The sequence below is a fragment of the Pungitius pungitius genome, chromosome 12 (assembly GCF_949316345.1).
Source record: "Pungitius pungitius chromosome 12, fPunPun2.1, whole genome shotgun sequence".
Taxonomy (NCBI): domain Eukaryota; kingdom Metazoa; phylum Chordata; class Actinopteri; order Perciformes; family Gasterosteidae; genus Pungitius; species Pungitius pungitius.
In genome coordinates this window covers 7,555,718-7,570,555 of record NC_084911.1, presented here as the reverse complement: position 1 = coordinate 7,570,555, position 14,838 = coordinate 7,555,718, and the positions used below count along the sequence as shown (strand labels likewise).

General features: G+C 46.4%; 1 protein-coding gene across 2 annotated transcripts; it reads right to left on the bottom strand.

The window, feature by feature from the left end:
• Positions 1-2,314: 2,314 nt before the first annotated feature.
• LOC119220349 (transcription factor MafG) lies at positions 2,315-14,808 on the bottom strand. 2 transcript variants are annotated; one of them, XM_037476292.2, is made up of 3 exons: positions 14,553-14,808; positions 4,955-5,027; positions 2,315-4,872 (listed from the first exon to the last, which is right to left on the bottom strand). In XM_037476292.2, exons 2-3 carry the CDS (start codon positions 4,988-4,990, stop codon positions 4,420-4,422), a joined length of 489 nt encoding a protein of 162 aa, XP_037332189.1. In that variant the 5' UTR covers positions 4,991-5,027; positions 14,553-14,808; the 3' UTR covers positions 2,315-4,419. The 2 variants fall into 2 exon arrangements, with proteins under 2 accessions (XP_037332189.1, XP_037332190.1); XM_037476293.2 differs by lacking the exon at positions 14,553-14,808 and adding an exon at positions 13,790-14,281.
• Positions 14,809-14,838: the final 30 nt, after the last annotated feature.

The window sequence follows — 14,838 nt, the reverse complement described above, 5'->3', positions numbered from 1 at the left end:
TCTCTGCGGACGGGCGTTTGTTAGATTAACGTTAATTGTGTGCATCGGGGCTGTGGTCTGAGAACTGGGGCGGGCCCCTGCTGCACGAGTGGCCGAGGATGAAGAATGCCCGCCCTAGTTTGTCCCACCGGGGCCCACCGCGCCGACCCCACCCCGCCAAATTAATCAACCCTTCGGAGGCCGTCCGGCTTGTCTGAGGCGGGCATCCACAGGAGGGAGCGGAGCCGGGTTTTTTTTGAGACACAGGTCACACCGACCTGAAGGAGCATGCATGCAACACCACGCGGCTAGGGGGGGGGGGGGGGGGGGGTGAAGGATGAAGCAGTAACGTGTAGCTCGTCAGCCACCATCTGTCTCCTTCGCTCCCGACGAGTAGTAGGAGGAGGAGAGGGGGGGGGGAAGGGAGGCCCAAAGGGAGCACAGATGACTAACTCACTACTCCTCCTAATCTAGGACAAGCACACCTAGACATCCTTCATGACTCTAATGTTTTACGCGCGTCGGGCCCAGAAAAAAAAAAAAAGCGTCCGCCGGGGTTAGCCGAAGTGGGTCGCCCGACAGCTTTTTTTGGATCAGAGAAAAAGAAATTGTGCCATCTAAGTGATCGCTGTCTTCTCAAAAAACTCACCCTGGACTTGCAAAGAGCCTTCCCCCCTCTGGTTTGTTTTATAAAAGTATGAAACTGGGTCAATGACGCCACAGAATATGAAGAAAAACGGATTTTAAACAAACAGCAATAGTTGTTCAATTCATTTTTCAAAACATTTTATTGGTCTTATAGAAAATAAAGTAAGCTGTATCAACAAAACATACAATATATACATCAATAACTTAGACACCTCAGAATCACATTTATCCAGTTTTTACTGTATATATAGTACTTATCTACAGATTGCAAAAATTACAATAATTTAATTTATAAATAGTTACGATTAACTATCGTTTGTTTTCATACAAAGTACTGGAACATTTCATTTAAACCCATACGGAAAAATAATAAAAACAGATCATTTACTGTGTATTAACTCGCTTGAGTTTCATTCCTCTAAAAAAGGCCAACCTGCTCCAGAGAAACCTCAACGGTTTTCAAAGCTGCATCACAAATCACGAAGAAAAAAAAAAAGTCAACGTCTTGAGATCTGTTCAGTTCAACTGCCACACAAGTGCTGTAATGTGTCCTCTCTCTAACGTGTTGCTGATAAAAAATAGGAAAGAAAAGAACCTATTAAAAATGAAATCTGCAGAACAAATTCCAGTGTTAAGATCAATTTCAGACACACTCGACACGATGAGAACAGGATCGCCGCAGATGAAACTACAGCAAACAACGAGCTTCAATGAGTGGAGCAGCAGAGGAACCTCGGACGTACAAAACACACACACACACACACACACACGTACCAAAGAACAGACAATATTGCAAGTGGCCCTTGTGACAGAATCTACTGTAGCATCTATTTCACTCAGTGCACAAACATTTACAAGACAGCAATATCCTTCAGTCAGATATCCACAGGTTAAATTAATGGATCGGGTAAATTCATCTAATTCAAGACCAGAGCAATTAGTGAGTAAGGCTGTGAGTGCAACTGTCCAACGATTCCACACTTTTACACCTTTAACACGTCTACTATAAACAAGGGCCAATTGCTCTTCCATTTTAGGGACTTCAAAATCTGAGGGCAACATTTTTTAAATGAATAACACATTTTTACAAAAAGAAAACGACCTACAAAACAGCAAGAATGATTAAATAACAGACCATAGTCACTTTGACAATATTGATTACTCTTACATCTACTCCTGCACACCTTTTCCACTGAGTTGCATATTAAGGGTCACTTTTTCACAATGGTCATTAATACCTACTGTAGCTACATACTATACAACTGTATGTGTGAGCAAATAGAGTTTGTCGCCTCTAGCGGAAAGATCGAGAGATTGGGCGACAGCGTCGCTTTAACACCTTTTAAAAAAAAGACATGACACATTAAAAGGATTCACTCCCACAGCGGAATAAGGACGCCAACATAAAAACCACGCTTTGTTAAGAGACTTCAAATATATATATGGAGTATGAAGTGCGTTCAGCTAATGTCATGTACATGACCTTTCACCTTGAGGTGTTGAAAGCGCGCCACCAGTTGGCTCTCCTTTGCAGACGCGTGGTGGCGGCGATGATTGATTGTGATTTTACGTGGTCTTGCTGTGTCTCTCCACCCCCCACCTCGACGTCTCCTCCTCCTCCTCACCCGGAGTGTGGGTTGAAGCCCTTTATGACATGCTTGTTTAATATATATATATATATATATATATATATATATATATATATATATATATACACACACACTGTATATATATTTTCTTTAAAGCAGAAAAAAAAGAAACCTGCTCCTCCGTCCCAGCTTCTCTGTCTCGTCTCGAATGGTTTGCTCATTTTTTTTTTTTAAGAGAGTGACCTGTTTTGTCCTGAGCAAAACAAGCAGGAGTTTAGTGCATACAAACCCTAACCACTTTTATTCAGACAGTCTGTGACCAGAAGGTAAATCCACGCAAGTGATGCTGCACCACATGGCGGCTACACACTTTGAGTTCAATGACACGCGACCCTACAAATCGCTGTGGTCTTGAGAAAGATTCTCGACAGCATTTGGAAGTGAGATACAAAACGAATAAATACAAAAAGAGAACACTGTCGACTTCACATTTGATTTTAGTCCGTCAAAAGCTACGTTTTGAAAGGTTATTCATTTCCTGTTCCTATGATCTAATTACAACCAATTAAGAGGCTGGAATGGATATGATAATGAAATCTCCCCAACGATAAAGTCAATTATTTCCAGGTTGCAGAGGATGTGCTCAGAGGGCATCCAGCGCCGGGTGCGGCCCTCGCACAGCTTTCAGGTAAAAGTCACTGACGCCACGTCACACACTCCCCTCTCCCCTCTCCTCTCCCCTGGCTCGATGCGGGGGAACTCTTCATGACAATGTGATTGGTAACTAACACCGAGGAAGCGGAGGATATCACGGCTGCCAATACGCACAAAGACAATTGACCTTGTTCACACCACCAAGTTTAGCTCAACAGATTTGTTTTTGAAAATAGCACAGCATTGACATCTACACAGTGACGACATTGCCCACTTGTCACTTACACATCACATCGCGCGCTACCCCACAGTACCTGCCTAGTCACTAGAAAAAAAAGCTATTAGACTTCAATAGTAAGCCACTTTCGGTACAATTGCAAAAAGATTCACAGGACTTTTTTTTTTTCATTTTCTTTTTCACTATCGGTATTTCTATAAACAATGGAAGGTAATCTACCTAGTAATAAAAACCAACAACCCAACATTTGACAAAATTGTCTACACCTTAACAATTCAACAGTAAAGCTTGTGTAAAGATTTTCTTTTGGAAATATCCAACGGACCTGTCAACAAGTAATTACAAAAAATGCAATACATATATATATTTCTATATATATATTTTAAACAACTTGAACATATTTTCTCTATGAACACAAAAATGGATGTTTTCAAAAAGTTTGTGGATCTCCCCGCCCCCACAAAACAAGAGGATATTACCGTTATAACATTCAGGTATTGTGAAGAATCTTGTCATATTGGAATGGCACTCAGCTCTGGATCATTATTGTGAGAACTGCTGATCACTGTTAACATTTCCACCAACCATAAATATGCAAGACCTCTTTGTATATTCAGTGCATACATATATTATTGCATCTACCGGTCATTTCGATAATGACAAGTTCATTAAAGCCTGTCCCACGTAAACAGAAATGAATGCTCGATTTGGGAGCACCACTCCGTGCTTACAGACAGACAGACAACAAAAATTACAAATTGGACTCGTTTTATAGTTTGGGGTTTGTCGGGCTGTTCTGAAGACATCTGTAGCACTCACGAGCTTGTGACCGTTTTGTTATTAATCCAACTTCAAGTCAGTGCATGATAACAGGCAAAAGGGGTCCAAAGCGTCTAAACAGGGGTTATTAAGTGCCAGATTATCAGGACGGAAATATCTTAAGAGCTCAGTCTTAAGGAAACAGACGCATCACAATATCCAAACATCAACGAGCTGTTAACAGTCGGAATTACCTTGTTGAGCATCTGCGACCAAAATCTGCTTTTTAAATGACATGTGGCCCATAAAAACGTGATCTCCCCAAAACGGCACGATTCCGTAGTGTTGGATCTAAAGTGTGTGTGTGTGTGTGTGAAGACGGGCACGGACTGCTGAGTCAGACCCCCGGCAGTGAATTTAGGAAGCATATTGTTAGCGTTAGTGCCGAAGGGGTTAAAAAAACGAAGAACTTACACAGGCGGTCCTCTGGCGTGTTACGATGCACTGACCGGCTGGAGTCGTGAAAAATCTCCCCACCGTCTTTTTCCGCTACTACGACCTAGCCCCCGTTTTGGATTTGACGATGGTGATGACGCTGGTGGCGGCTACTTTACCCGGGATGAGGGGCCCTATGACGGAGGCCAGGGGCCCCCTGGCCGAGGTGACGGGGTTGCGGGCCACAGTCCTGGCGAAGCTCTGCAGGGCCTCGTACTTTGAGCGCAGAGCGTCCAGCTCCACCCTCATGCTGGCGTTCTCCGTGGCCAGCTTGTCCACCTCCTGCTGCAGCAGAGACTTCTGCTTCTCCAGCTCCTCCTTCTGGGTGACGCGCTTCACCCGGCAGCTGGCGGCGTAGCCGCGGTTCTTCAGGGTGCGCCGCCGCTGCTTCAGCTGCAGGATCTCCTCCTTGGTCAGGCCCCGGAGGTGCTGGTTCAGCTCCCGCACCGACATGGTCACCAGCTCGTCGTCCGTCAGGCTGGTGCCATTTTCGCCCGGCTCCCGCTTCACCTGCGAATTGGGGGGGGGTTGGTGAGTGGCGCCATCGCCGACGGCGACAACTTGGAAAAAACGGGGCGGGTCACACAATTACCTTCAAGGCCTTGTTTCCCTTGTTTGTGGTAGTCATGCCACGAGAGCCGCGTCCACCTGCGCTGCTGGTCGGTCTGTCGGGTAAAAAAAAGTCACCATCAGCATGTAGAGCAAAACCAACAGAGATTGGAAGAGCAACAGCTCTGTAAAAATACACAATTAGGTAATTTGTCTGGAAAGGTATACTACGAGAATGTCCTTCAAATACACAAAAGTGGGTCACGGGTGACCTCCTTGCAGGTGGTGCTAGTTCCATTCAGCGGGGGGCTATCTGGACTATTAATGCACATGTCACTGTGAACAAATACCGTGGTGGTATTCCCCTTCCACTAAACATCTCACTTTTATGCCGCACTGCCTTCAAAACAGCCGAGTGTTGAGACACAAGGAGGATGACATTCAGGGGGGCTGGCAGCATTTCAAAGACTCGAACACTCAAGGGGGGAGCCCCTTCTGCAGAGCAGTAACGGCAGAAAGGATGCAGCTTTTTCTACTGTGCATACACCCCCACGGCTCAAATATATATATAGAGGCACACGGGGCAGCCCTTCACCTGTGTTGTCCCGTCTAGACGGTCACAGCGGTCTAGATTTGTCTGGTGTGCGGCTACAGTATTATCCCGTGAAATCAATGAAAAAAAAAAAAGGAATATACTGCGACTCCGGCTGAGCCTCAGCCACCATCCAGAGGACCGAGACTGCACTGCAGTTCTGTCACGTCAGTACAGAGGGAACACGGGGAGGAGCCGTGTGGACGGATAATCTAACCTGCTGGCGTGGGGTCGGCCAGAAGGCCCTCCACCCTGTGAGCCTTTACAAGGAGGACAAGCGTGCACACACACACACACACACACACGTGGCCCTGGGTGCTTTATACTACACACAGTAAATGCTGTGTCAGCGACACGCGTACCCACCGCGGCGAGCCGAGCCAGCACATTGCTTCTGTAAGCTGATTCACAGCCTGGCGGTGTGTTTGCACCGAGCAGCGTGTGGGTTCTTGCAACTGATTGGTGTGGAAAAAAGGAAACAAAAGAATCCCCATCCCGCCCCCCTCCCCAAAGAAAAGAAAAAAAGAAAGTACTGTTGGGGTGTGTTAATAGCCTACACGGCCACTAAGGTGGTCATAATGTATGCATGATGTGTGCATGGAGGGGGAAGAAAATAAAATAAAAAACAAGTTGCAGCTCTGAAGTGGACCAAGATGGGCCAGATATTTCCATGGTAACAAAAGGGTGCTACAGGTGGACCGGTCACATGAGCCAAACAGGCAGAGACAGACGCTTGTTAAAAATGACCTGAATACGACACTATCACACAGTCTGGGGACATAACATGAGGTCAGATTGTGACTCGCATTCTCAATGCTTCCATTTCAAAACGTCCTCTGGCTCCTCATAGAACGGAGATATTTCCTGGTGCTGTGAATGCCACATTAATAACAAAACAAAAAAAGCCTTTCACGTACCGGAGGACTTTTAAAATGCAATACATTTCATCCCCGTTGGGCCGGCTATGCATAGCTGACTGATAGTAACACCTACCTGTCACTGGCCTTTTGTGGTGACTCATTTCCAGTAAGCATTTGGACCACAGATGCAAAACATAATGGGATAATGGTCTGCCTGATGATGCACAGATAATGGACAAATAGACAGGCAAGTACTCCGCTAATAGCTGCTGGGACGAGAGTCGGGGGGAGAAAGAAAGAAAGACAAAAAAAAAGCTCCTTCTTCCAAATGTAATATAAACCCTGTCATTTCCCCCTCAGCGGCTTAGACCCAACATTGTTCAAAAAGCAGTGGGAATCTGTGGGGTGGGGGGGGGGCTCGCTGTCACACAGCTGTGTGCGAGGCAAACACACTCCTCGGCCTGGCTCGGCGTGGCTGAGAGCTCACCATGCGACGCGCTGGGATGATGGAGCCCGGGCCGCGGCCCTCCAGCGGCTGCTGCTGCCGCCAAACGAGCCGGCTGCCAACGACGGGGCACGGCAGCGCGACACAGACAACGTCCGACGCACAGCTGCTGCCTTCAGCCGGCGGCGGGCACGTCACGCCTCGAGGCAGACAAAAGAGAGGCGCGCACGCGCACACACACACACACACGAAAAGGGGGAGAAGAGAAAACCGGGGACGTCGCCGCACTGATTGGATTGCGGCAGGAGTTCAAGTGACAAGTTCACGTTCTTGATGGTCGCAGGCGAGGACACTCGACACTGATGTCTTTCTTGGACACCTCCAATTAATGATTTCATGTCCTGTGTGTGAGAGAAAGGAAGCTGCAGCTTGAGGGCACAAGGGGGCAGTAGAGGTAGGGGGCAAGTGCGGGAACACACAGAGTCTTTTGTAGGTGCTTGCTGAATGTTTATGAATCGCCTGGAAGAACGCTGACAAATCAGAGCTGATTGCTTGTGGAGGAGAGACATCACACCCCCAGGAGATAGAAATCGCTGAGTGTGGTCACCCAGAGAAGAGAGAAGGAGGGGATGGGTGAGGGAGACGGACTTGGAAAGAGAGGGTGAGAAGACGGAAAGAGAGAAAAGGAGAGGAAACAGCCTTGTGAAAGATGCATGCTCGACACATTTAGGGGAGCTTGTGAAGAACAGGTTAGAGAAAAAAAAAATGACACACACACACACACACATCTGAGCAAGGACCAAAACCAAGTTGCCAATTAGGAAGTTGTCAAGTTGAACTAACACGATGAGAAGCCAACCTTCAAAAGCTGTCCGTATTCATTTAAATCTATAGGTGGGGTCAGGTTACGACTCTGGGGGGGTGGGGGGCGGGGGGGGGTACGGGACTTTGGCTTGGTGGAATAAACGCTGATGCCACATGATGGGTTCGGCCTTGAGCCTGTGTCATGCTTTAATGACCTCATTCCCACCACAGTATGTCTTTGGGGGAGGGGGGGGGTGATTGCTAAGGATGGACACTTTGCTAGGGGACCCTTTGTTGTACACACACTGCACACCCCCCCCCCCATTAATATTTATCATATATTTATTGTTCAGCCGCCTACGGTGGGGGACGGGGGGGGTAAAGATGGTCAGGAGGTGATTCTTCAAGGATACATCCAAAGCTCTTCCATCAACGGCGGTCTCAAAATGGCGGCTGGTTGGTGGTGGTGGGGGGGGGTTTTATGGTACTTGAGGTGGTTCAGTAGGGGAGGTGGGCGGGTGCTCGCAGGGAGAGCCATCTCCACTTGACAGCGGTGTAACAAGATTATCTGGGGCCATAAGAGCAAACAAAAAGCCCGGCGAGCGGCCCCCCGGAATCCAGATTACCACGGCGGGCGCCCTCTGAATACTAAGCGCGGCCGGGGAGCCTTTTCTTGAGACATGGCGGCGGATGGCGGCTCCCCAGACTCAGACAGATCGCCCAGAAAAAAACACAAACAATCCCACATGCACATTGGATTGGTCGTGCGTGGTCTGGTTGCTGATGGAACTGGGCCGTGGCGCGTGCTGACGAGAGACACTGGTCTCACACCACTAGACGCACGATGGGGAACTTCGCTCACTGGGAACAGTCCGGACTGGTTCAGGAGCCCCGACGTGCCCCCCCCACCCTCCCGTGCGAACGAGGCCTTAGGGTTCGGCGGAGGTTCCTCACTCAATGTCTTCGGTAAAAACCTGCTCATCGTGAGCCGATTAGCACTATGGAGAGCTCCATGTGAGATCACTGCGATCGCCTATCGAGTTTCCCCGATCAATAATGGATGAGACTCGCAGCCTCTGGCTCCGTCATCGCAGACATTTCCAATGAAAATAGAAACGGCGATAACCCAGACGCACATTGTGGCTTTTGTGTAGACGTTGTGCTCATTTGTTGTCTAGTCCACTTGCTCTTCAGGGCCAATGTTTCCACCTCGTGGGCCACAAATTGCCCGATCACAGACACCCCTTTTACTCCCTCCCATCTAATCGCGCAGTGGAAAAGAGCGCCCTTAATATTCAGAGCTAATCGCTCTTCCCCTTCAGGCTGAGTGAAGTCAATTATCAAGCGAGCGGGCATAAGTTGGGCGCCATTTAACCGCAAATTAAAAAAAACGGCCTTTTCTGACTGCAGCGGAGGAGTTTACCGGAAGGCCGGCGTGTCTGTGTGAGAGGACGGGCACGACGGGAGGAACGCCATTAACTACGGAGTGTTCAGAGCGTGAAATAAGAGTGACAAAAAGAGGGAGAGGGGAAATCATTCAGAGTGGAATGCGACACGCTTGTAGTGAAGGGGGAAATACTGAGCAGACACGTCGGACCACTCAAAACAGCAGATAACCAAAATCTTCTGAACGCCAATGTGGAAAGGCCGACCCCGGAGAATGAAGACGGTGTAATGGAGGTGGGGGTGAGGACGGGTAAAGAGAACGAGGCATCCATGTGGGAGGGTGAGAAAACTGCAGAGTGATAAAAAAAATGTTTGTTTTTTTTAAAAGACCTGCGATATTCGAGGATCAGACCTCCGGCTCAAGACAACTCAGCTGTTGGGTTTTAGGAGGCCGGCACTCGTGGAAACGGTTGTTAGTGTACCCTTCTTATTTTGGTATTATCTTCAAATTAAGTTGATACAAATGCCGAAAACACTGTTTAATTGAAACGTTATGAAATCAATTAACAGGTCGGAAGACAAAAAGGGATTTAGTGAGAAGAAGTGTCATTCTCCCACACACTGTAAACAAAAAAACCAAATGATTGAATATCTACCTCCCGCATGTTGAAACCAGAGAAAAGAAGCATTGGAGCTGGTTTTAGACCTATTATTTGGAGATAAAAGCTTGGGTAGGCGGCGCATTTCTAATTTCACAGCGTTTAAAATCAACAAACATAACCATCCTCATCGTGGACCTCTGGTTATTCAATCACGTTTGATGGCATCATTTAGAGAAATTAATGTAAAGAGATTGTAACTTATCATAGCGATTTTTACATTTCAAACACCTAAATAGTATATCATTCTGTTAATGAACTATTCAGTGAGAAAACCAAATCAATTGTTTACGCTGTTAGTAAATGGTTTTATATTTATTATCTACAATGAGTGGCAGTGTCATTTATTGTTGGGATATTGGTAGAGATTTTTTTTTTAATAGCATTGACTATTGACTCATGATCTATAACATATATATTGTTTTATGATGGAGACAAAAAGATGAAAGCAGAGAGAATATCTGAATATTATAATGTATAAAATATTCCACAAAAAAAACAAAACACATTGAATGATACTTTTATCCTATCAGAGGTTTACATGGATGACTGATTACTTGTCACAAGGTGACAGAGAGCATCAGTTGATGCACCATGGGAGCCTGCATGCAGGAGCTGTGTGGAATCTGCATCCAGTCCTCGTGCTTTCAAAGTGAAAACATGAATCACCGCCCTAATGGGCCGTTAGATTTTCTGATACACGTGAAGCAGATCTTTTTCTTTTTTTTTAAAAGGGACTTGGGTTAGACCAGTTTGCATGAACCAATGTTCCGGTATATTCGGAGCCCATCTCCAAGCTCGGTAGCTGCTCTTTACTCTGTTAGTACAAGCAGAAGGACGGGAGAGGAGACTCCATTGGCTTTTTTCCCCCCCCCCCAGAGCATCTGCCCGGAGGACTTGATTCAACAGGCAGAGAATAGCGCTTGATACTCCGGCCTTAGCGCTGGCAGAGGAAGTGAGGGTTGCAGGCTACCCACACACACCAGCACCAATATCCAGGAGCCTTACTACACTGCTTGCATACATATTACAGTAAATAGATATCACATCGACCTATCAGCAACATGGCAGGCGAGGCGTAACTGTAGCAGTTCAACACGTTATGTTAATCAAAGTTAAATATACAGAAATAATTCCAGCCTCAGACTGGTACCACCGCACAGCTAGAGTTTTGGGGTGGATAAAACAAACAAACAGAGCTCAGTCACTCAATTAAAAAAAATGAAAGAAAATAAAAGCATCATCTGATTTTCATGTGGAGTGCTTGGATTCATTGTCAGTACCTAGACTAAGTAACAGAGATGCTCATTGCTATTAATAACATTGAAGCGCTCAGTTCAAATTATGGAACGTGATTGATGATGTCTGCTGACAAGATTTTTGATGGAGCCTCAAGAAGATGAGGGTGTCGAAAAAAAACCTAAATTAATTCAAATAAATTAGGATTGCTTTACTCCAGAAATGCATTGTGAATTAATAATCTTGCCTTCTTAGAAATGACTGCATCCAGCACACACCCAATAAAAACAGAGCAAAGAGATACTTTAAGGGTCTTAAGGTAAGAGCAAGGTCGCACATTTGACCCCAAAAAGGCACACACTGTTTTGAAACAGTACCACATCACATTCAGTTAAAGAGAAGATTTGTAAATACATTTTTATTTTATATTTTGTGTACATTTAAAAAAAACAATATTTATAAATGCAGATTATTGTCAATTAATCAGCTGGAGCAAGTAAGACGATACTGGCTGGACAGAGCAAGAAATAAAAAATAGGAATACTGGATCCTGTTGCATGGACAGCATAATGTAATCAGGTACAAATATAGCCGTCAGTTATTCAGGAAACCTATTTACAAAACAACCCTGTTCATTTTACCAACCTTTAGAGACAGACTAATGGTTGTCTAATGATCCGCACGAGTTCCTTTCCTAATGTGGGTTATACGCTGCTTATCTTAGAACAAGGTCTCGCTATCTTTAACCACCGTAGGACATTTTTCACAAATCCAGCCAAGAACCAATCAGAACACAAGTCCCCAAAATGCACGAGGACCGACTGCGTATTCCCACCCGCTGGTGTCATCTGGCCTCGGCCTCTTACACAGACCTGGCTTCCACTGACATGTCTCAAACCTTAAATCGGCCGAGGTAACTTACATGACAAAAAACAGCAGCCAGCTCTTACGCTCTCCATGTTCTGTCCGATATTGGGTGATCCAAAGAGCGCGCACACACACACAAGTTTCAAACAGAAAATCATCAAACACACTCTCCTCCGTCTGGATGAAAGTATTACTTTGAGAAGTCGAGCGGGCATATCGCAATGCTAAGCAATCATAATCCGCACTACACTTGCAAGAGGTTTCATCACCGACGTTTAAACTGTTTTCTAATGCAAAAAGAAGAGGAAGAAAAAAAAATAGGGGTTGAAAAAGCTATATTGATCTTTTTCCATCTTCCTTCAAGGCATTCCTATTTCCCCATGCAGCTTTAGCAGCACTTTCGTGGGCAAATCACACATTTGTGTTCCTTTCTGGAGGCTATCAATTGTCCTGAATAGGCAGAACTTTTCCCAAAGGCGCAGCTGTCCACAGCACAGAGGTGTTGGTGGCCAGACTGGATCCGCTGTAAATATCTTGCCTCATGTTTCATCAACCACAAACATCCCTTCCACCCTCACAGTCGCGTGCCCAGTGTAGCAAACGGCGGAGCACCTGGTTCACCTCCATTGTAAACACCCCTCCCTCCCCCCCCCCCCTTAGTTATTTTGCGTGGCTTTCTCCCCCACCCGCTGCGTGCCTCCAGCCAGACACCACCGCACAGCCCCATCGGACTCTTACGTGGGCCCTCGTCTGTTCTCGTTACCTGGGGAGAGAGGCGGGCCCTTGATGCTGGGCCGGCCTGTCTGCTAAACACACTCCAAAGGGCATGAGCAGAGATGATGAAACAAAGTTGAATAAGTGAGCAAGAACGGGCAACTTCTCTGTTTAGTCCCTGCCTATGTGTGTGTGTGTGTGTGTATAATATATATATATATATATATATATATATATAAATATGCGCTCAACAGTTTCCAAGGTGACTTTTCAAATTGCACAGAGAGATTCTCCATGGATAATTCATTACCTGCCCTCCATACGCGTGCACTCTAATAGGCGGCAAATTTCATCATGTCTCTCTTACACATGCACACACTTACACAAGGGCATCTGCCCACCCTAAATCAAAGAAATAAAATGGCATACTGCATTCCACGATATGACACGCAAGTTGGTACGATGTAGTATTCAGCGTACTGTTCAATGGGATGAAAAGCAAATACAGCACGTCACAAGAAATTTGTGTTTTCTATAACAGCATTGTATTTCCACGCCGGGTGTTGTTTTTAACTTCCCATCATTACAAATGGCCCAATTTAAACAGCCATTCAGAGAAGGATTCCATTATACCAACACGGGCATAATACATTGCTTATCATGTATTTTTTAAAAGGCTTTGACATCGCACTTGACATATAAGCACTTAGCGGGAATGTACTCTACACCAGGGGTTAGTAGATGCACATAATGACAGCACTGCACTAAAAGGAATCCATTCTCAGCTGGACGGAGACAAGGCTGTAGATTAAATAAATAAAAAAGGCACGATGGTCATCACCTGATGCTCATGGCTTGATGACCGACTTGCACGATCAATCTCCTTAATGACGGCGGCTGGCTGATAAACACATCGACCCTCATCCAACCGAGCAGACCTTTGTCCGCCGGTACCGTATTACCGGGTGGACTTTGAGGACGTCTAGATACATCACTGATGATTCAGCACGATAAAAAAAACATGCCGCTGCGTGATTGTTGGTATTAATAAAAAGAGCGCTGTGGTAATTAAAGCCAAGGACGGCGGGTTTTTTTGGCGTTGCCATTGTTACTATTTAACCAGTGGTGGAATGAATTGTCACTTCAGGTGAACCAATTCATTCCAAAGAAACGGCTTGGAAGCGTTTCCCTTAAATGTTAATAAATCAATGCATGCATTGAAAAGCTGCACAACAGGCTCAGATTTTAGAAATATATTCACGTTTTATTTAAATGTCACTGAGGAGGGGGGGGGGGGGTATTGAAAACCAACCTGATCTCGCTAAACCGCTGCCTCGGCGCGCCGTCGCTCCTTTTTTTCCCCCGCAACGAGGTGATGAAGCAGCAGGTTTGGACGGCGAGAAGCGCATGAGTTGACAACCCGCCGCGAGAGATTGGCGCACCTCGGCCACAACTATTTATCTCCAAAACCGCCCAACAGCACGGTTTTTGGGGGGCATTTCACGACTCGGTCCGCGATCCCTCAGTGCGTGGAAGTGGCGTAAAACTGCCCGCCTACAAACAAGAAGGCGAGGAAATCCCCGTGCTCAGCCTTCCTACTATAACCGTGGCGGTTCAGCATTACGAGCGGTTCCTGTACCGTGGTGAGAGGGGGGGGGGGTCTCCGCTTTAAGCGCAAAACGGCTGGGTGCTGCGCTTCAACCCCCCAAATCTGAATGACATGCTTTTATTCGCCACTCGAGAGCTTCATGTGTACAAAAAGCTTAGCTGCCATCTCAGCATAGTAGGAGCCCGAACGGTTGTCAGTTACCAACGGCTACACTGTTTCCGGTAGTTGCTTTCAAAGTAAAACCCAATACTTGCGAAGACGGCCGAGTGAACGGCTTGAGCGACGCCGGTGCTCTTATTTTGAAAGGAAAGTTCGGTATAACTCGGGCTAACTTGTCGGGGGTATAGGCAAGACGCTAGGAATGCTAACCCACGAAGCTAGCAGCCGCGACAAGCTTATCAGCGGCGAGTCGGAGGCATGCACACTCAGCATAACAACAGTAACTCTGTTTGGCTTACAGACCCACCTGACTGAAAAATGACGTTCTCTGAAGTTGTTGCCGTCGAGTTTTTCTTCCCGCGTCGTCGCGACGGAGACCCAAACATCGGGAGCAGTTTTAAGGATCGGGTTCCACTGACAGAAGCGACAGCGCTTCCGAATGCCAGCTCGTGCTCTCCTTGTTGATTCCTTTCTCTTGTATCCGAGCCAGACGTCATTGTGTTTGGTCACGTGACTTCATTCATGAAGGGTATGCTTTCCTCACTAAAATTATACCCCCTATTGTTAGATTGGAGCTTCTGATAACGACATTG

Bases quoted from the DNA above. Each gene is read 5' to 3' on its own strand.
- LOC119220349 (XM_037476292.2), bottom strand. From the start codon at position 4,990: ATGACTACCACAAACAAGGGAAACAAGGCCTTGAAG. The intron at 4,873-4,954 runs GTAATTGTGTGA...CCCAATTCGCAG, and splicing joins AGGGAAACAAGGCCTTGAAG to GTGAAGCGGGAGCCGGGCGA.